Here is an 18996-nt window from a genome sequence, read left to right on the forward strand (position 1 = left end):
CTGAGAAGCAGGCAGCGGCGTGTACGAAGCGGCGACTAGGATGTGAGGGGTGAGGAGGGCCGAGTCCAGTGGGGGAGAGGGAGAAGATCTGTAGGGACGCGGCGAGGCCCCCCGGCAGGTCCTCCTCTTCCATCTGGGGCCTCCGTCTCGCTCAAGCAGTAAGAGCCAAGGGGAAGGTTTGGACACACCTGCCACCTGGCATCTTCAAAGCATAAGGGAGGGTGTGACCTTGCCGGCTTTCCTGGAGCTGAGAGGGTGTCTGTCCCCAGAAACACCAGCAAACTTGGGCAGCTGGCGCTGGGAGACCCTGCGTGTCCCCTCGGGGTGGGACCCAGACCCTCCACATGGGGGGCGTGACACAGGGAAGGAGGCTGCTCAGCACAGAGGGGACGGAGGGGACGGAGGCCAAGACGGCCAGCTAGTCAGCCACCCCGGCTCAGAGCAGGTGGGAGAAAGAATGACAGAGCCATAAATGCAGCCCCTGCCCCCCGCCATTAACCTTATAATGTTCCCGGGGGCGCAACCAGGCCAGGATGACTCCAGGCTGGAATGTGCGTCTGCTCGCGGCCCGCGGCCCTGGCAGGGGCCGACTCAGGGCGGGGTGGGAGGGCGGAGGGACCCCACCTGGCTGACGCAGCTGGCCTGGCTGAGGGTGCTGACGGCCCGCATGTAGCTCTGGTTCCGGGAGCGGAATTTCGGGGAGCTGTAGTTGGCAGAGGGGTCCAGGCTGTGGCCGGCAGGCCCGTCACTGGCAGCTTGCAGGTAGCTCTGGCTACAGGAAAGACACGGAGAGAAGAGAAGAGGCTTCCGTGAGCATCGCCGCAGGGCCTGTGCGAGCATCGCCCGGAGGCTGTTACCAAACTTCGTCCTGCGGTGGACACACCTTTGCCGCACGTAAACATGCCCGACAGACACTCGCATAGACGCGATTTCCTCCAAAGCAATAGGGGAGACTATTTACAAAGTTGCTTTGAAGCCTGACTTTTCATGATCAGGTAGTGACATTAGGATCGCTCCACATAGAATAAAAAAGGGCTGAAAGCACAGGTAACTCACACACCACAAGAGCGAATTGGGGCCAAAAAACCACGAGAGTCTCATAAAAATCATGGTACACACTCAGAAAAATAAAAGAAAAAAAATCAAAGGCTTGCCTTCAGTTTTAACGCATGAGAAGTTGTGCAGATCACGCAATACAGGCAGAGAGCAGACTGAGAGATCGAATCCGTATTTTGTTATCATAACGATCACTCTCTCAAACAGCTTTAAAAATCCATTTCCTCTGGTATCCCTTCTCGTTAGTTTGCAAAGTGTCAGAAGTACGGGGAAACCTTGAGGGCGTCTGGCATGTAGAAGGTTCGGCTTAGCTTACGTTTCTGACTAACCGAACTCCTTTCAGGTTTTGGGGACAGACTTTCCACAGTATGGTAAGAATTCCTCTTATTTGACCCCAACCTGGAATAATGTGGACACAGATAATGAGTTTATTCTTCTTTCGTATTGCAGATCACAATAGGAACATGAAATAGGATCAGGGCCCAGGCCTGTGTATAAAGATGTGTATAAATGTCAGGTTGCTAATTCTGACTCTGTAGTCGGCTGAAGACGGTTCCCTTGTTTTTCAAAGTAAATTCTTGATGTAAATTGTTTTCTCTGTGCCTTACTTCTTTAGAAATGGGGCAGAAGAGAAGAAAAATGGGCTCAATGAAAAGTTCTGATTAAGCAAAGCCCATTTCTTATGAAGTCATTACTTTGGGTAAAATTAATAATATGTATTTTTAGATATTAATAGAATACAATTTATATCATAACTTATAATAATAATAATTTTTGTTTTAAAACCAGGCGTATAACATATTCCAGCTCCTACCTTCCTTCTCTCTACTCAAAACAAAAAAACAAAGGAACAAAAAGAAAAGAAAGGAAAGGGAATGGGAGAGAAGTGAGTGTGGAGCCAGCTCTGACCTTGGCTCGTAAAGGGTGCAAACCCCTGCCCACGTCCTCGTCAGCCCCACTGCTCCGGGCTGGGGTCTGCACCAGCATGGCCGCGGGTCCCTTTGCGCCTCCGTGGGCCCACAGCTGGAAGCAGGCAGGTGTGCGACCACCCACAGCGCCCACGGCCGCCACGTGGGGCGCAGGCTAGCTTGGACGTGACCTCGTCAGCCTCACCTGCACTGTGTTTAGTCCAAGGTCACCTGCAGGGGCCTAAGCATCGCGGCCTCGGTGGTGTGTGTGGAGGTGTGCTGCCCGGACCCTCAGGCTCTCGGCCTCATGCTTGTGTTTGCAAAAACGAAACCTTTCTGGGTTCCCCTCTCCTTCTGTTTCCTTGAATCGCTGACCTCACACTACGATTTCTACCTGTTAGCACTTTCAGCTTCCTTCCTTCCGATAGAAGAGCTTTCCCTGCTGATTAACACCGCTCTTCGCCGTTTCAACATTCTCAAATTGAAGTTCTGAGAATCTTTAAGAGAAGGGCTGTGTCTTCTTGCTGTCTGTATCCAGATTTCCAGCCCACAGCCTGGCGCCGTGAGCCGGGGGCTGACTCAGAACTACAGCAAATGCCCCTTTGGTGGTGGCTGGGTGGGACCCACACACGACTCCATGTATTTGTGATTCTACGTTGCAAATACATTTTAAAAACCTCCCAACCATCTCCTTATTCCAACCCAGGGTGGCCCCTTAGAGAAGCGCTTCCGCTATAGAAAGCTAAGCAGGTTGCCTTCTTTTCCAGACTCACAACAGTTAACGTTCGCTATACCCTGTTACGCTGGATCCCTGCAAGCTTCTGACCCGGTACCAACCCATTCAGCGCTCGCGGGAACCCCACACGGTAGGGCCTCACTGTGCAAACAGGCAGACCGAGGCGCACCTTGCCCAGGTGCCCCCGGGGCGAACGCAGAGCTACACTCCGGGGCCGGGCAGCCTGGCTCCGAAACTCACGCTTTTAGCCCCAAGATGGCGGCTGCTGGGTCACAGGAGCAGACGGCCCAGGAGGTCTGGTCCTCTATCACCAAATGTTTTACACAGTTAAAAATAAACCCACCTGTGCCTCATTAGGGTTCATAGCACTTTCAACATTGTAATAGCTTGGCATCTTCTAATACTGCCCAGGAAGGCCAGCGAGCCTCAGGAATCCCAGACCCCAGATAGATCAGGAGCTGAGACGGGGAGGAGAGTCGACGGTGGAGGGGCAGGGCTGCCGGAACCCACTGGAACCGGGGCCGGGACCCCAGGACCTGTCCCTCTCCCTCAATTCCTGACGACGGAGTTCTGCTCTTCAGAAATCCGTCTTCGGAAGTTGATACCACTTTGAAGCTCCCTTAAAGCCCCTCAGTTATTCCCTCCTACTTCGACATCCCAGTTGTCAGGCGTGGAAATACATCTTCATGTATAGACTTTCCGGTGGCTCAGAAATTCTTAAGAGGAAACCATAGAACGTTTTCTAAATTAACACGAAACATTTTTTTCCAGTTTTTTTCCCTTTCACATGATGCCCACGTTAGACAGTCATATGGGCGTAAATGAGATTGGAAACCTATTTTGGAAAGCTGTAAGAGTGAAAAGGCGTCGTATAAAAGAGGTTTCCTAGTTTTCTACTTCTTCCTTTCCCTCTGCAAACTGTGTCAGAGTGGTTTGCTGGATCACAGGCTCACAAACCTCTTCTGTGACTCCGGATCACTGTAAAAACAAGTTCACGTAACAAAATACATGCCAGGCCTCTGTATTCAGCTATTCAGATCCACGTGGATACGCTTGAATATTTAGACAAAATAAACAATTCTCTTTTTGTCACCTTAGAAAAACAGTAAAGACTCTAAGTAGGTTGTATGAAGGAGAAATAAAAGAAAACAATTTTTTTCAAACCAAATGTGTTTATTCTAGATACAGAGGGCAACTTTACATCTTTATAAATGGAATCTGACTGGAAGGGCGTGCATATATGACCACTGTCTTCACTGCATTACATGGAGAATGGAACATTCTAAACATCATTACAGATAGGGGTGTGAGAAAGTGTGTGTGTGTGTGTGTGTGTGAGATATAGATGTGTGTGTGCTACTCCTCCTACAAAATGGAAATTATTCTAATGTCTTTCAGCACACATGTCACATAAGCTTGCAATTAAGTGATTTCAGAAAATTTTTTTTCCAGATTATTTCCATATTTAGACTAAAAGGGTCCTTTAAGCTTTAATTGCAGTCGCAGGAGATGAAGGTGTGCTTGTGCCCTAATTACACCATGCTGGGCCGGGGTGTCTGTTGGTGACAACGCAAGAGCTCAGACCCTAAAAGTGACACTGGAGGACCTGGCACTCGGGGCCTGGGGACAGCTGAGACCTTCCCGCCTCTATGGAGGCTTCTGAAACGGGTCAGGAAACAGGCTCAGAATCAGGTTCCTTCACCTGACTTGAAGGCTGGCGGGGCTCGCGGAGGAATGGCTCACGTCACGTGGCTGGAAACGCATCCGGAGAGGAGGTGGCTGACGTCCGGGGTTCATTTGCAGCCTGGAGTCCGTGAACTTCCCCTACTGTGCCGAGGCTGCCCTCGCGTCCTGCACTTTCCCCTCGTGCCTCGCTCGACCGTTTGCACCTGCCGCTCTGATTCTGCTCCTCTGTTCCTCACGTGTATTATTATACTGGCCAGCACCCCCTGCGGGGTAAGGCCTTTGTACCTTCCCACTAAATTCTGCAGGTTTCCTCGAGCGGGTGCTAGGAAAAGCGTCAGGCACGGAAGACAGCAAAGATGGAGGAATAACTGCCAGATAAAAATGCAGGGCACCCAGTTGAGTTCGAAGTTCAGAGGAACAGCAAGTACCTCTTAATACCAGTATGTTCCAAACGTGTCTCAAATGGGATATCCCTATACTAAAAAAATGCACTGTTGACCTGAAACTCAAATTTCACTGTTTGTCTTTCTTACATTTGGCAGTGCTACAACGGAGGTGTGCTCAGGGTCGTGGTGTCGGGGACGCAGACGGGAGCGTAGGTGTTCCTAATGCACAATGTCTGGGAGTTTGGTAGAAACGTCTTAGGACACACCTGGGGGAGCTGACGGTGGGGGCTGCTCCGATGGGGCCCTCATTTTTCCGGGTCAGATTTTGTCCGAACGAAACATTTCAACCGTTTGATTTTTTTGAAAAGAACAAACCTAGGTGAAGTCATCAAAAGAACATCATTTTTTCTAAAATAGAAATCAAGGAATAGAAAAATAAATACCACTACATTGTGATAAATTGAGACAAATTGATACACGTGAAATGCGCAGATCCCATATTCAGGACTCAAGGACCGCTGACAGTTTCTTTTCTGTAACCCTCACCCACACGCTCATCGGCATTCTGGGTTGTCACTGTTCTCAAGCTGAACCATTGTACTGAAAGTGAAGTGGTGTCTCGTTAAAGTTTACTCCTCATTTCCTGGCTGACTAATGATGTGATGGTTGGTTATTTGTACATCTCCTTTTGTGAAGTGACTTTTCAACTTTTGACCCCCATTTTTAATGGGGTTATTTGTCTTTATAGCTTTGTTTTGTGGGAGTTCTTTATGTATTCTGTATTCAAATCCTCTGTCAGATATGCATTTTAAACATTTTCCTTCACTTTGTGGCTTGCCTTGTCCCCTTTTTATTGGAGTCTCTTGGTGAGCAGAAGTTTTAAATTGTGATGGTTAGACTCACTCTTCAGTCACATTGATATATTCTGTCTTTTTGAGTTTTCCTTATCCTGAGAGATTTCACCTCCCGCGGGACAACTGGAAATGCCTGGAGATATTCTGTTGTCACAACTTGGGGGGCAGGGTGCTGGGCAGAGGCAGAGATGCTACCAAAACTCTATCGTGCACAGATAGTCGTCAACTGAAAAGAGTCGTCTGGCCCCAAATATCACTAGTGCTGAGGTTGAGAAACCCCGGTCTCTTCTGACACCAACAGCTCTCTGTCTTAAGGGCAGATGGTCTCCAACCCACAACAGCATCATCCATATTCTTCTCAGGTGAGTGCACGTTGGGCATTCATCAAAAGAGACTATATTATAAAACAAACCTTAACAAATTTGAAAGAACAGAAATCATACAAAGTATGTTCTTGGACCAAAATAAATTAAACTAGAAATCAATAACAGAAAGATTTCTGGAAAATGCCCAAATATTTGAAAGTTAGGTCTGCAGTGACTCAATTTCGATATGAAAACAGGTTCTGAAAAGCGACCTGTTTGGTCCATCTGATTAGACTATTTGATGTCCATGTGATGAGTATTTGTTCATCTTTATTAGCAAGGATTGAAAGATGAGCAGATTATCAAGACTTCTACATCTTTCGGTCAGACTCTGTATTTTGGCAGAGTATGTGAAGAAGAGACTCAGTTTCTAAATGAAGGAACTCTACCTTTTCTCTGTCATGCTGAAAAGCTGATACATAATACTATGTAGGTAATATTCCTCCCCTTAACTATGCCTTCCTTGGCTTTGTATATGCTGAAAGAGATAATATCTTTTGAGGAACTTTGGCATGGATTTGGTTTCGGTTGTTTTAAGGATTAATCAATGAAATGCCTTTATCAACTTTGCCAACTTTTTTTTTTATATATGAATAAAACAGACCCAGGAGCTGGATCTCCTGCTATACTCACATGCCTGCCATCTATCAACTAAAGCTATCATTACCGTCTTGGACAAAGCGGCAAAAGATAAAATAAAATCTTGATGTGAATTAGTCAGTAGGGTCTGACACATGCTAACAATGTTGCTGACTAGCATAGCACCTCAGTATGTCAGCATCTTAGTACAATAAATTTCAATCAGTCGACCATAAAGTGAGTGTTTCAACTAGAAAAAACAAAGACAAAACAAAACAACATCAGTCTTCTGAAATGGTTCAAAGAGGAAGTCTCAATGGAAATTTAAACCTGTCCTGTACAGATAAGCAAGGGGAGGGAGAAAAGCTAGAATGAACCACGTTGGATTAGATTACAGTCAGAGACATCGGTATGAATTCCTGTTCGGCTTGATACAGATGCAGATGGGTAGACTAAGTAAATAATTATAGATATAAGCGTGTATACCAGCTCTGCCTGCTAAGGAAACCAGAGCACATCCAGTGCCCAGATCTTGGTTTCTAAACACCATTCTCCTGAAAGGCAACAGGGATCCTTGAAGAGACAGCTGGTTCCAGGGCTGGAAAAAATCAGAGAGTGCGAGTTGTCTAACTTTGTTCTTCTTTGTCAAGATTGTTTTGGCTCTTCTGAGGTCCTTTGCATTTCCACACACATTTTAGCACCTTCCTGTCCGTTTCTCTAAAAAGTGAGGCTGCTTTGAATTGCATCGGCTTTGACTGAGGTTGCACTGAAATGATACCTCCATCTGCGGAGAATTAACATCTTAGCAACGTTGCAGTTTCCATCACAATTTCTCTCTCCATTTGTGTTGGTCTAATTACGTGTATACATGCTACACGTGCACATCTCATACATATACAGTGAATTCACAGATAAATGTCTCACACAGATACCTAGCACATACATAACACACTCCAGAGTGTACGGCTGCTTTCTGTAGCAGAGTTAGTTCTCCGGAGCTCCTACCTGGGGCGTTTTAGTTTTACATTATGTGGTGGTGGTCTTTGTCATCTGTTTGGCTCACAGACGTCTCAGTCCTTTTGTTGTTGTTTGTTTAGAGAATTCGCCACTGTGACAGGCAGAGGTGGGCTCCTCTTGCAGGACTACACACGTTAACTAGTTCCTTTCTCAGACTCCCCTGGAGCCGGGGGAAGGGCACATGACCTACGCTCCTCCGATGAGATGCATTCCCCCAGACCTGGGTGAAAGCCAGGATCATGAAGCAGAGTCCACGCTAACGGCGGTATCTCGTTTACAAGGTCATGTGGCTGGGGTTCAGCCCGGGGGTGTCAAACCGAGAGGTGTCTGCACAGTGGGGCTGGCAGGCGCTGGCTTCACTATGGCAGTTCCCAGTGAGGCTCTTTCCCTGCTGGAGATCCTCCCTTATTTTCTCATACATGTCCTTTCTGCTTATTTAAAGAGCCCGCTGTTGAGTTTACGACACTCTAAGCCCTCTGTGTGATGATGAAACTGTGTTTCATGGATGCCGAGTATTCCAAGTGGCAGCTGAAGCCACACGTGGATTTTTACAGAGAACAGCGTCCCCCAGGGTCCCTCTGGCTCCACTGAAAGGCTCCTCGGGTCCATTTTACTGAAAACACTGTTGATCCCAAGACCCTCTAAGGCACATATCACAAAACTGGCCTTACTACCCATATTTGTATTAGAAATTGCTGAGTGTAACCAGAATAGAAGGTATCCACTTAAACCTTTGACATTCAGCATTTCTGAGGTTTATTCTTTGAAATTCAATTTGCTAGCATCTTTCACTACAATTTATTTTTCCAAAGAGACACAAAATAGAGGTCAATATTAGTGAACTGTGTACGCAGAGTCCGTATAAACAGAGAGGAACCCAGAGGCCTGCAGACCAACATCATCAGTAAGGACCACAGCAGAACGACCTCTCTTAGGAGATGTTTTTCGGTGTCAAAATGCTCTCCCCAAATATGTTTACCCAGCAAAATGAGTCATTCATCTAACACCCATTTACTGGGCGCCAAGGACAGAAACAAGATGATTGAATACTCGCCCTTGTTCTCAAGGAGCTTGCTGGGTGGCACATAAATTTTAATAGAATTCGATTTTCCAAAGGATATATTTAAAGAGACCCAATGTCTTTCGAAAAATCCTCCTCTTCTCCATTCAAATTGCCTTATAGTTCAACTTAGGAAATGTATTTTAAGGAAAAGGTGGCACTATTGCTCAAAGGATTGTGAACTAGATTCCACTGTAAGGAAAGCAGAGAGATTAAAAAATCAGGAAGAATGACGAGGATTAAGGAAAAGCTCCAATCATTTATCTTCCATGTTATGACACTCTAGCAGCGCCAATGGATGTAAACGTATCAAGGTTCCTGAAAAAATCTGCTCTTGTTACAAAATGATGTGCCTGTAAGCCTTCAGAGATGAAAGCATAAATGGATATAAATAAGAAAATTAAAAAGGTAAAATGAGGGATACATTTTATACAAACATATTTATATTTATACATACAGCACAATATGGTATAGAATACATTGAAAATTTACATTATTAAGAAGATGAGGTCCAGCCAGTTTAAAAACAGTCTGGGAGCACAATAGCCAGGACATGGAGGCAACCTAAGTGTCCATCGACAGACGAATGGATAAAGAAGATGTGGCACATATATACAATGGAATATTACGCAGTCATGAAAAGGAATGAAATTGAGTTATTTGTAGTGAGGTGGATGGACCTAGAGTCTGTCATACAGAGTGAAGTAAGTCAGAAAGAGAAAAACAAATACTGTATGCTAACACATATATATGGAATCTAAAAAAAAAAAATGTTCTGAAGAACCTAGGGGCAGGACAGGAATAAAGACGCAGACGTAGAGAATGGACTTGAGGACATGGGGTGGGGGGAAGGGTGAGCTGTGACAAAGCTAGAGAGAGGCATGGACATACATACACTACCAAATGTAAAATAGATGGCTAGTGGGAAGCAGCCGCATAGCACAGGGAGATCAGCTCGGTGCTTTGTGACCACCTAGAGGGGTGGGATAGGGAGGGTGGGAGGGAGACGCAAGCGGGAGGAGATATGGGGATATATGTTTATGTATAACTGATTCACTTTGTTATAAAGCTGAACTAACACACCATTGTAAAGCAATTATACTCCAATAAAGAGGTTAAAAAACAGAAAACAAGCAAACAAACAAAAAAAACAGTCTGGAAGCTCCTCAAAAGGATACATCTGATGTTCCCAAATGACCCTGCAGTTCCACCCCCAGGTAGGAGAGAATGAAGATAAGCGTCCATATAAAAACTTGTGCAAGAATGTTCACAGCAGAATTATTCCTAAGAGCCCCAAAGTGGAAACAACTTAAATGTTCCTCAAGGGATGGACGGATAAATAAACGGTGACGTAGCCACATGACGGAATATCATTCAGCCAGAAAAAGAGGAAGCACTGACACCCACCCCAAAGTGGAGGAACCTTAGAAACATGCTGAGGGAGAGAAGCTGGACACACAGGGCACGCACTGTAGGATTCCACGTCCATGAAACATCCAGAACTGGCAAACCCGCAGAGAAACAAAGCACATTGGTGGCTGTGGCTGGGGAGGGATCTGGGGAGTGCCTGCCGGTGGGTGCGGGGCTCCTTCCGTGTGAAGACACGTCCTGACATTGATCACAAGGACCTCTGTGAATACACTACAAGCCACTGAACTGTATACGCCAAGTGGATGAATGGCACGATCTATAAACTGTATCTTGGTAAAGCTGTTAGGAATCAGACAAGAAAAGGACAATATTTCGTTTTCTGTCGCTTGTCAATTGAAGTGAAATGTACGTTCACATGGATGATTTGGGAGGAATTTTCCAAAGGAAGCTGAGGCCCCACCCACCAGTTCACCGTGTGTTCACGGGCCCTGGGCATCACCGAGAGGGGAGGGGAGGCCCCAAGGCCGCACAGGTGACCACAAAACGGTTTCATTGTGCTCATCGCCTTTGAGGCTGTCTATGATTCTCTGGGGAAGGGAAGACAACCCACTTACTTCATGAAGGCAAAGGGATCCTTCCTGAGAGGGGACCCAGGCCCCAAAGGTCCCAGAGCAGGCGCTACAGATTCTGCACAGAGATCGCTACCTCCAAAGCCTGCACGTGTTACTTTAGTATTATACATATATTTTAAAACATTTGCAATGCATTATTACAACTGTGTGATAAAATAATATTTCAGAAGAATACAAAACCGTGCAACGGTTTCTCTCCAGAGCAGAGAGCTGCCAGCTTTGGTTCTGGCGCCGTCACTGACCCAGGGCCTCAGAGCCAGCACAGGGCCTCGTGCTTTGTTTCCTCCCTTAGATGAGAGAACTTTAAGTCACGGGGCTGGGGGTGGTCGCTGAAATGGAGCAGAGCGCAAGGTCTCAGATTGCTAAGTGGAAAAATCCTACCCTGAAGCGGCATCTTAGGCAAACAAGGATGGGGAAAGTTTGTAAAGCTAATGGAACAAGTACAGGCTGGTCTCACTAGATGGTCCGATCGGTGCAATCCGGAGAAATTCTTGCCACCATCCGCTTTCTGAGCTGTGAACAAAAAGACCTCAGGAGGATGTGGAAATGGCCTTCCTTCTCCGGGTTGTGATAAACCTTCTACTCTGAAAGGACCTGCACGTCACCATCCACGTGACCGGAGACAAACGCAAAAGGAGGGCTTTCAGCTTCACCTTAACATGCGCCCCCCAACCAACCCCTGCAAAGAGGGAGGGGCTGCGGGCCGAGAAGAGCAGAGGTTTGCAGCCAGAGGACCTGGGTCCGGGGTCTGAATTTCCCTCTATCCACCCTCGCAGTGTAAGGCTGAGTGCGTCGCTAACGTGCTTGACCCAGACTTTCTCCCCTGTGACAGCGACCAGCCCAGCCCCACGCACTTCAGGGTCGTGTACGCGGTTCAGTGACTCAGGCCGCGGCAAAGGTTCAGAGAAGCTCGCTGCTGAGTCATGACCTCAATCCCACTTCTCTTACCAGGGCTTCAAAGACAGAGGCGACCGCAGTATGTACCTCGTCACACCACGAGCCCCGTACAGAGCGTCAGACTTCCCTCCGGCAGTGCTGGGCAAGGGCTCCGCTCAGCGACTATTCTCGAGACCACCGCAGGGGAACCTTCCTCTGGCCTGAGATCCTTTCATTGCTATTTACATCCACACCTTCTTCTATGTTTGAGATGTTTTTTTAAGCAAGTACAGAGCTTTTTTCTTTATTAAAATTTCTGACAGTTGCCAGTTTATATTAAAGGCGGGTGTCGGGGCAGCAGGAAAACATCCATTTAATGGTCTCCCAAGTGCTAACCTGTATCACAATTCCCTGGGGGCTTGCCAATAATGTAGATTCCTAGATCACGTTCCCAAGATGGATTTAAGGGTGGGGTCAGCCCCAAATCCAAATTTTAATCAACATTCTAGGTGATTCTATGTCAGGTGGTCTACGGACCAGCCCACACTTTGCGAAACGCAGGTCTACTTGGATAGAAGAAGAGGGGACCCCACTGAGGGACCTTTTGGAGAATCTAGATGTTTATTTCATCCACAAACAATAATAAACACACTCTTGAAAAGTCTTTCCGCTGGTGCTGGGAGACAAGGTTTGTATCTGCGTGATGGGCAACCACCGAGCACTTAGAGCTGGGCCCCCAGGGCACAGTTCACTCAGCCCTGCTTCCTGGAGAGAAAGCCTGAACCCACACAGATGCTGACCACCTCCGGTCAGAGTCCAGAGCGTCTGGTCACCGGTGTGGTCGTTGTTTAAACATCTCGGGCACCCCTGTGCCAACTTTGCTCTGAGCACTGAGAGTGGTGACGTGTGACTGTGGAATCCCTGACACAGGGCAGGTGGGGATGCAGAAATGGGGCCCTGAGGTCCTTGTAGGGCGGGGAGGCAGGGTCGGGAACTCTTCTCTTGGAGGAGACTCGAGTGTAATCATTGCCCTGGAGCTCATCAAACATTAAACGGTCACGTATTGACTGGTGTATCCTGCCCGGAGAACAATGAGGGAACGTGCAGCCTGGCTTAGGAGCATCCTAACCCTTTCCCAGGCCTGGTCCCTTAGACAGATAATCACCAAGACAGGACGTATTGACTGTTCAGCCCTGAGCTGGGCTCGGTGCCCCATCCGAGGGCGGGGAAACAGGACACCAGATCAGTGACGTGACGCTCATACTGATGTCATCGCCCGGCTCAACGGTTTTACCAACGGCCAGGACATTAGGGGTGTGGGTCAGACAGACCTGCGCCTTCAGGAAAGGCGCTCTCGGGGCCCGTCCGAGGTGGCGTGCGGTCCAGTGACCAGCTCTCCGAGTCCCTGCTATGTAAACATTCAGAAGACGCCTACCAAATGGGACAAAACGAGCACTGCTGGTCGGGCTAGCCAACCTGTATGGCTTATAGGTAATGGCGGTCCCGTAGGGAGTTAATTCCATTAACAGGCTAACTGGTACACTGGATGAATACCTGACCATTGATTAACTTGTTACCTATGTATTTAACTACTATACCTCTTGGGTGCCACCGCGATGGGCACAGACGCGAAACACAGAACTCGCCTGCATGTGCACGGAGCTCACGCTCTCGGGGGGAAGAGACTGCACACAGACGATGATAATCGACGCTAACTGAACACCTTTGCATCGTGGTGATCAAAGGAAAGTTAGAGTCCACATTCAATGACTCCAACGTACAGTTGGCAAAAGGAAGCAAGATAATGGCAGTGTGGAAGAAAATGGAAAACCCAGAGAATGTGTGAGTGATGGGTGAAATCAGCCAGCCGTGGAAACAGCTGGCCGCCCCGGGAAGCACTGCTACGGGTCCAGCACCCGTATCGTAATCGTTTCTGGATTAGCCAGCACAGTTACTGCGAGGACGGTGACTTTCTCAGAAATTCTGCTGTGTCACACCCAGAATCTGACTGTTTCTTGCTGTGGCTTTTTCTGCCCTGCTGTGGCCTCCATCACCTGAATCAGGAAGGCTGGTTACTGCAGCATGACTGGTCTCCCTGCCTCTGCCCCTGCAGCTTCTCCAGGCCAACTCCCACCCTGGAGCCACGTTCCTGCTGACGAAGAACTTCTCCTTGACAGGCTTCAGCTGGGCCCCTCCGAGCCCCGGCCTCCTGACTCTGCCCCCAAAGGGCCCAATTTTAGGGAGAACCCTGCCAAGTCGGCGTAGCCAGCATCCCTCACCCGATATCTGCTCACTCCCGGTTCCGATGGGGCTCCCTGTGCCCCACTCTCCTCCAGGTGAGGTCTGATCACCTGCCCGCCTGCAGCAAGAATCCTGTAAGGTGGGTTTGGCCAGAATCCCTGAGCCCTGATGTTTCCTCTTGGAGACTTTCCGTCCGTGACCCCACCCTGCTCCCGGGCCGGAACCCCTGCTTGTCCTTGTGTGTTCACAGTTGAGCCTGGTCCCTCTACCCCTGTAACACCCATCGCAGTGGTGGCCACACCCACCGTGATGGCTCTGGACAAAGTTGGCCTCACCCTTCTAATCAGGGTCATGGGTGACTTTTCTCCTTAAGGCTGTTAAGACATGAATTAGATGACTTCACCTGTCTGCTCAAACCACTGGCTCCCTCTGTCCCCCAAAGTAACGCGGCAATGGATTTATGATCGTGTGGACGGTGGGGCCCCGCTAACCTGCCCTCCCACCCAACCCATCGCCTCTCGCCTCTCTGACGACGTTTCCCCTCCTGGCGACTTATTCCAGCCTCACCGGACCCTGCTTCTCCCGTGACTCTGCAGCACGCCCCGCTCCCCACCAGGAACTCAGACATCCTCTCAGAGGTCCTCATGCCAACACCTGCGCCTGGCTGTCACCTTCCCGGGAAGCCCACCCTGACCAGGCCACTTCAACTGCAACCCCCTCCGCAAGCCACCCACATACCCACACTCGCAGGCCTAGCAGACCCCCAGACTCGGATCATTGTTCCCCGAGGCACTCCCCGCCTCTAACATGCGAGGCCCTTCACTCATTTATTATTGATTAGTTATCACGTGAATGGCGTGTCTTCCTCTGTCGCACACTGAGAACCACGAGGCCTGGGATTTCTGTCTGTTTTGTTCATTGTGTTTCTAAAGCACCTGAGCGGTGCCTGACACCTCACAGGAGCTCGGTCAGTATCTGCTTGACGGCAAATGAACAGATGCCCTGAACTGGACTGGGCAGTGCCAGCCTGCATGGGCCATGGCCATCCCTCCCTGGCTTGGGAGGGTCTGGATGCAGCAAACACACAGCAAAGCAGGAGTGAGTCTGCAGGGTTGCTGCCTGGACCTCTGCGGATGCAGGCCTCAGGGTGTCTCCAGCCCTGGACACTTTGGTTTTATCAGTCAGCACATTCCCCACTTTGCTTGAGCCTTTCACCTTCAGAGCTAAAGAGCTTGGATCAGACATGACCTCCAAGCAGTGATGTGTAAACGGACGGCGGAATTGCTGAAGAAAGACCCGACTTCAGTGACATTTACCAGCCACAGCATATCACTAACTACAAACAACGTTTTGCCATAACTTTGAACCTACAAAAAGTTCCAAGAATATTGCAGAATGTTTCCATACACCCTTCCCCCACCTCTCCTTAATGTTCACATCTTGCATAATTGTAGTATAGTCAGAAACACCAGGAAACTGGAACTTATTAGAATTTGACCAGTTTTCCCACGAGTGATCTGCTCATGGTCCAGGATCCATCCCAGGCTGCATTTGGTTGTCCCGGCTCCTGAATCTCCTCCAACCTGTGACGACTCGCCTGTCCGCCCTTGTCTGTCATGACGGACGCTCTGGAAGAGTGTTCATCACTTATTGTGTAACTATCCCCTCACTTGGGGTGTGGACTTTTTCCATCATCGGCAGAGGTGATGCATTTCTGGTGAGAACCCCTCAGAACCCCTCCGAAGCTTGCTCTGTGCATCGCATCCAGGGCGTATGATGTCTTTGCATCTCAGAGGGTTGATGTCAACCCTAATTACCTGGTTAAGTGGGGGAGGGTCCTTCTGGTTCTCCACTGTGACATTTCTACTGTTCCCTTGATAACTAATACACGTCTTGTAGGCAGATATCTTGAGGCCAAGCAGACATGAGCCTTCGCTCGCCCATCGGTCACTCTTGCTGCGTCAGTTAACATGGCGGTGCCGGCCCAGGCGTGCTTTTCTTTCCCCTAATCCTCCGATGTTAAAAATTCTACTGCAGGAAAGCACTCTCCTGCTTCCCCGTCATTTATTTATTCAGTGCTTTGCAAATATTAGTATGGACTCTCGGGCGCTTCTTTTGTGGATGACAATCCAATACCTTATTATTTCTTCTGCGGCTCAAACTGTCCTAGTTTTGGCCACTGGGGCTCCTTCAGTTCAGTCTGTGTCTTTCTGACATGTCCCCACCGTGCCCACCCCTCCACCAGGCCCAGAAGGTAGAGAGAGCGGGCACTCGGCAGGCAGGCAGCACCGGGTCTGGGAGGTCTGGTCTCCTACCTGGTCACCAGGACTGCGGGGGCCACTCCTCTCCGCCACTGTAGACTCAGTGTGTCCAGGCTGGACTCAGCACCTTCCCGATGTCTGCTTCTCCTGCCAGCCTCCCCCTCTCACTGACTCACACCCCCAGCCCCGCCCAAGTCGTAGCCTTGGGGGTTCGCCTGTGCCTGCTCCCGTGTCCGGCTCTGTCCCTAACATGTGGACCTCCCAACACATTTTCTCCACCCCGACTGCCATCACTAAGGCAGCCCCTGACAAGTCATCTGGATTTCCTGATAGACACCTAATTGTGTCCGCCCAGACAGACCGATCTCTCTAGAATAGAAAGCTGCCAGCCTCCTTGAAATCTTCAGTGGCTCTGTATGACCCTCAGAAACCATTTTTAAAGAGAACTATTAGCCTCACAAAGGAGCTGCGTGGGACACAAAGTTACAGTAAAAATGATCTCTAATAACCACACATAATTGGCCCCGGCTAAAACTTCCTTATAAGCAATTCCATCCATCAAATATCATTAAGCACCTACTCTGTGTCAGGATAACGAAGACGTGTTCTGCGCTCTCAGGAGACTTAGAGGGAAGTCTGGTAACGGAGACCACATCGAATAAATAAATTCCACGTCAGCTGGTGTGCGCAGAGGACGGGGTATGTAGGGAGAACACATTCTGTTCTACCCTGCAATTGCTACCTTTGTTCCAGTATTTTCCCTATTAGCACCTGAGATTAAATACCACTGAGGCAGTTAAATACGTATTTCCATTTTTCTCACTCCATTATATTTTCTGACTCTTGATTTTATAGGTTAAATATCTGATTACCTACCACTGTATAAAATAAGAGGTACACGCTACTCAAGAAGAAAGAGTTCTTTGACTATTGCAATGTTTAATGACAAATGCTGAATTTAATAACTATTTGATACTCACTGTACAAACGTAAGCATCAATGGTAGAATCTACTATCCTGTCGTGATAGGAGATAATCACTAAATGTACCTCCATTTGAAATAAAAATAAGATTGTAACTGAACCACAAAGAGTTCATAAATGGGGTCCCAGTCAGCTAGCAATGTTTGCTGAACATTCACTGGATGACAATTACAGGGATAATAAAAAGAAATGAGCATACACTGTCATTCAATTTAATCAAGAAGCAGAGAAAAACACAGAAGATAAAAAAGAAGAATTATGACATCAACTGTGCAGGAAAATGACAGATGGAAAACTCTCAGTATGGGAACTCTGCAATAGTTGAAAGTCACCCGATATTGGGAGGGGGCCCGATGCTGGGAGGGGCATCCGTGCTGGGAAAGCCCTTGACTGTCTGGACCAGGGGTATGTTGGAGGCTCCTTTTCCAAGTACTCCTTGTGGTGTTGGACTTAGAAGTGATTTTAGAGAGACTCCAGGTAAGTAACCCTCAAACGCTCATCCCTTTCACTCCATCATGGAAGAGGTTCCCTGGTGGCAACACCAAGCCACAACTACTCCCAATGACACGCATCTCTCCACCAGCATCTCTTACTGTAAGTCTCATGTAACATGAGCCTTGGAGACACAAAATGTGGGAATACTACTGGGAATAAATTTCATTTTACGGCTTTAAAATCCACATAAAATTATAATTCCACTTGTAGCTGAAAAGTCTCATGAAGTCACTGAGCATAAATTCATTACTATTGTAACTGTACAACACAAGAAAATTCATTTAAATGCAGTGTTATTATTGGAGAGACAGTAATTACAGGTTATGAGGGGGCTTAGAAGACAATACAACTGATTTTCAATATCTTTTCTTATTTTAACATTAATATACGCGTTTGGAAAAAGTTGAAAAATATTTAAAAAAATAAAATTCAGCTACAAATCCACCACCCAAAGATAACCATTACTAATATTTTAGTGACTTCCTTTTGTTTTTGGCTGTGCCACTGGTTTTCAGGATCTTAGTTTCCTTACCAGGGATTGAACCTGGTCCGGTGGCAGTGAAAGCGTGGAGTCCTAACCACTGGAGTGCCAGGAAGTTCCCTAGTGACTTCCTGTATTAGTTTTCTACTGCTGCGTCTGATGGTTCATCTTATGTATCAACTCGGCTACACTGTGGGACCCATATATTTGGTCAAACAGTATTCTAGATAGTGCTGTGATGGTTTATTTATTTATTTTTTGGGCTCCAATTAATATTGAAATTGGTGGACTTTGAGTAAGCAGATTGCCCTCCATTATATGGGTGGGCCTCATCTAATCAGTTGAAAGTCTTAAGAGGAAAGACTGACCTCCTCGGGAAGAGAAATTGTGCCTCCAGACTGTCTTCAGACTTGAGCTACAGCCTAAATTCTTCCTTGACCCTCTAGCCTGTCAGTCTGCCCTGCAGAATTTGAACTTGCCAGCCTACACAATCATGAGAGCCAGTTCCTTACAGTTAATCTCTCTGTCTCTGTCTCTCTACACACACACACACACACACACACACACACACACACACACACACACACAGACACACACACACACACACACACACACACACACACACACACACACACACACACACACCCCTTATGTTTCTGGAGAACCCTGACTAATACACTGCATAACACATTACCATAAATTCACTGGCTTAAGGCAACACTCAAGGGTTAGCTCACATCAGAACTGTAGGTCACAGTCTGGCCCATCATGACCGGGTCCTCTGCTCACGGTATCACAGACGGACACCAAGCCTCCAGCCAGACTGAGTTCTCACTGGAGGCTCTGGGAAGAATGAACGTAAGTGTTTTTTGGATACATATTGCCAAATTTCGCAGTAAGAGAGATTTTAAAAACACTTTTAACCATGATAAAATGATTATTTCAAAAGCAGTTTAGCTCATCAAAACCTCACTTTTTAAACTCTGTGAAAATGATTTCTGTCATTTAA

At 47.7% G+C, this 18996-nt stretch overlaps 1 protein-coding gene across 1 annotated transcript in view; it reads right to left on the reverse strand.

Moving 5' to 3' along the window:
- DLGAP2 (DLG associated protein 2) overlaps positions 1 to 18996 on the reverse strand; it is a gene marked incomplete at its 3' end in the record, with an annotated part of 716077 nt that overhangs the window by 53875 nt on the left and 643206 nt on the right. Inside the window, exon 8 of the mRNA XM_082863905.1 lies at positions 625 to 772. Within this exon, the coding sequence (XP_082720031.1) occupies positions 625 to 772 (148 nt within the window). The remainder of the gene's footprint in view (positions 1 to 624; positions 773 to 18996) is intronic.

This window comes from Leucopleurus acutus, assembly GCF_964270905.1.
Source record: "Leucopleurus acutus genome assembly, chromosome: 21".
Classification (NCBI taxonomy): domain Eukaryota; kingdom Metazoa; phylum Chordata; class Mammalia; order Artiodactyla; family Delphinidae; genus Leucopleurus; species Leucopleurus acutus.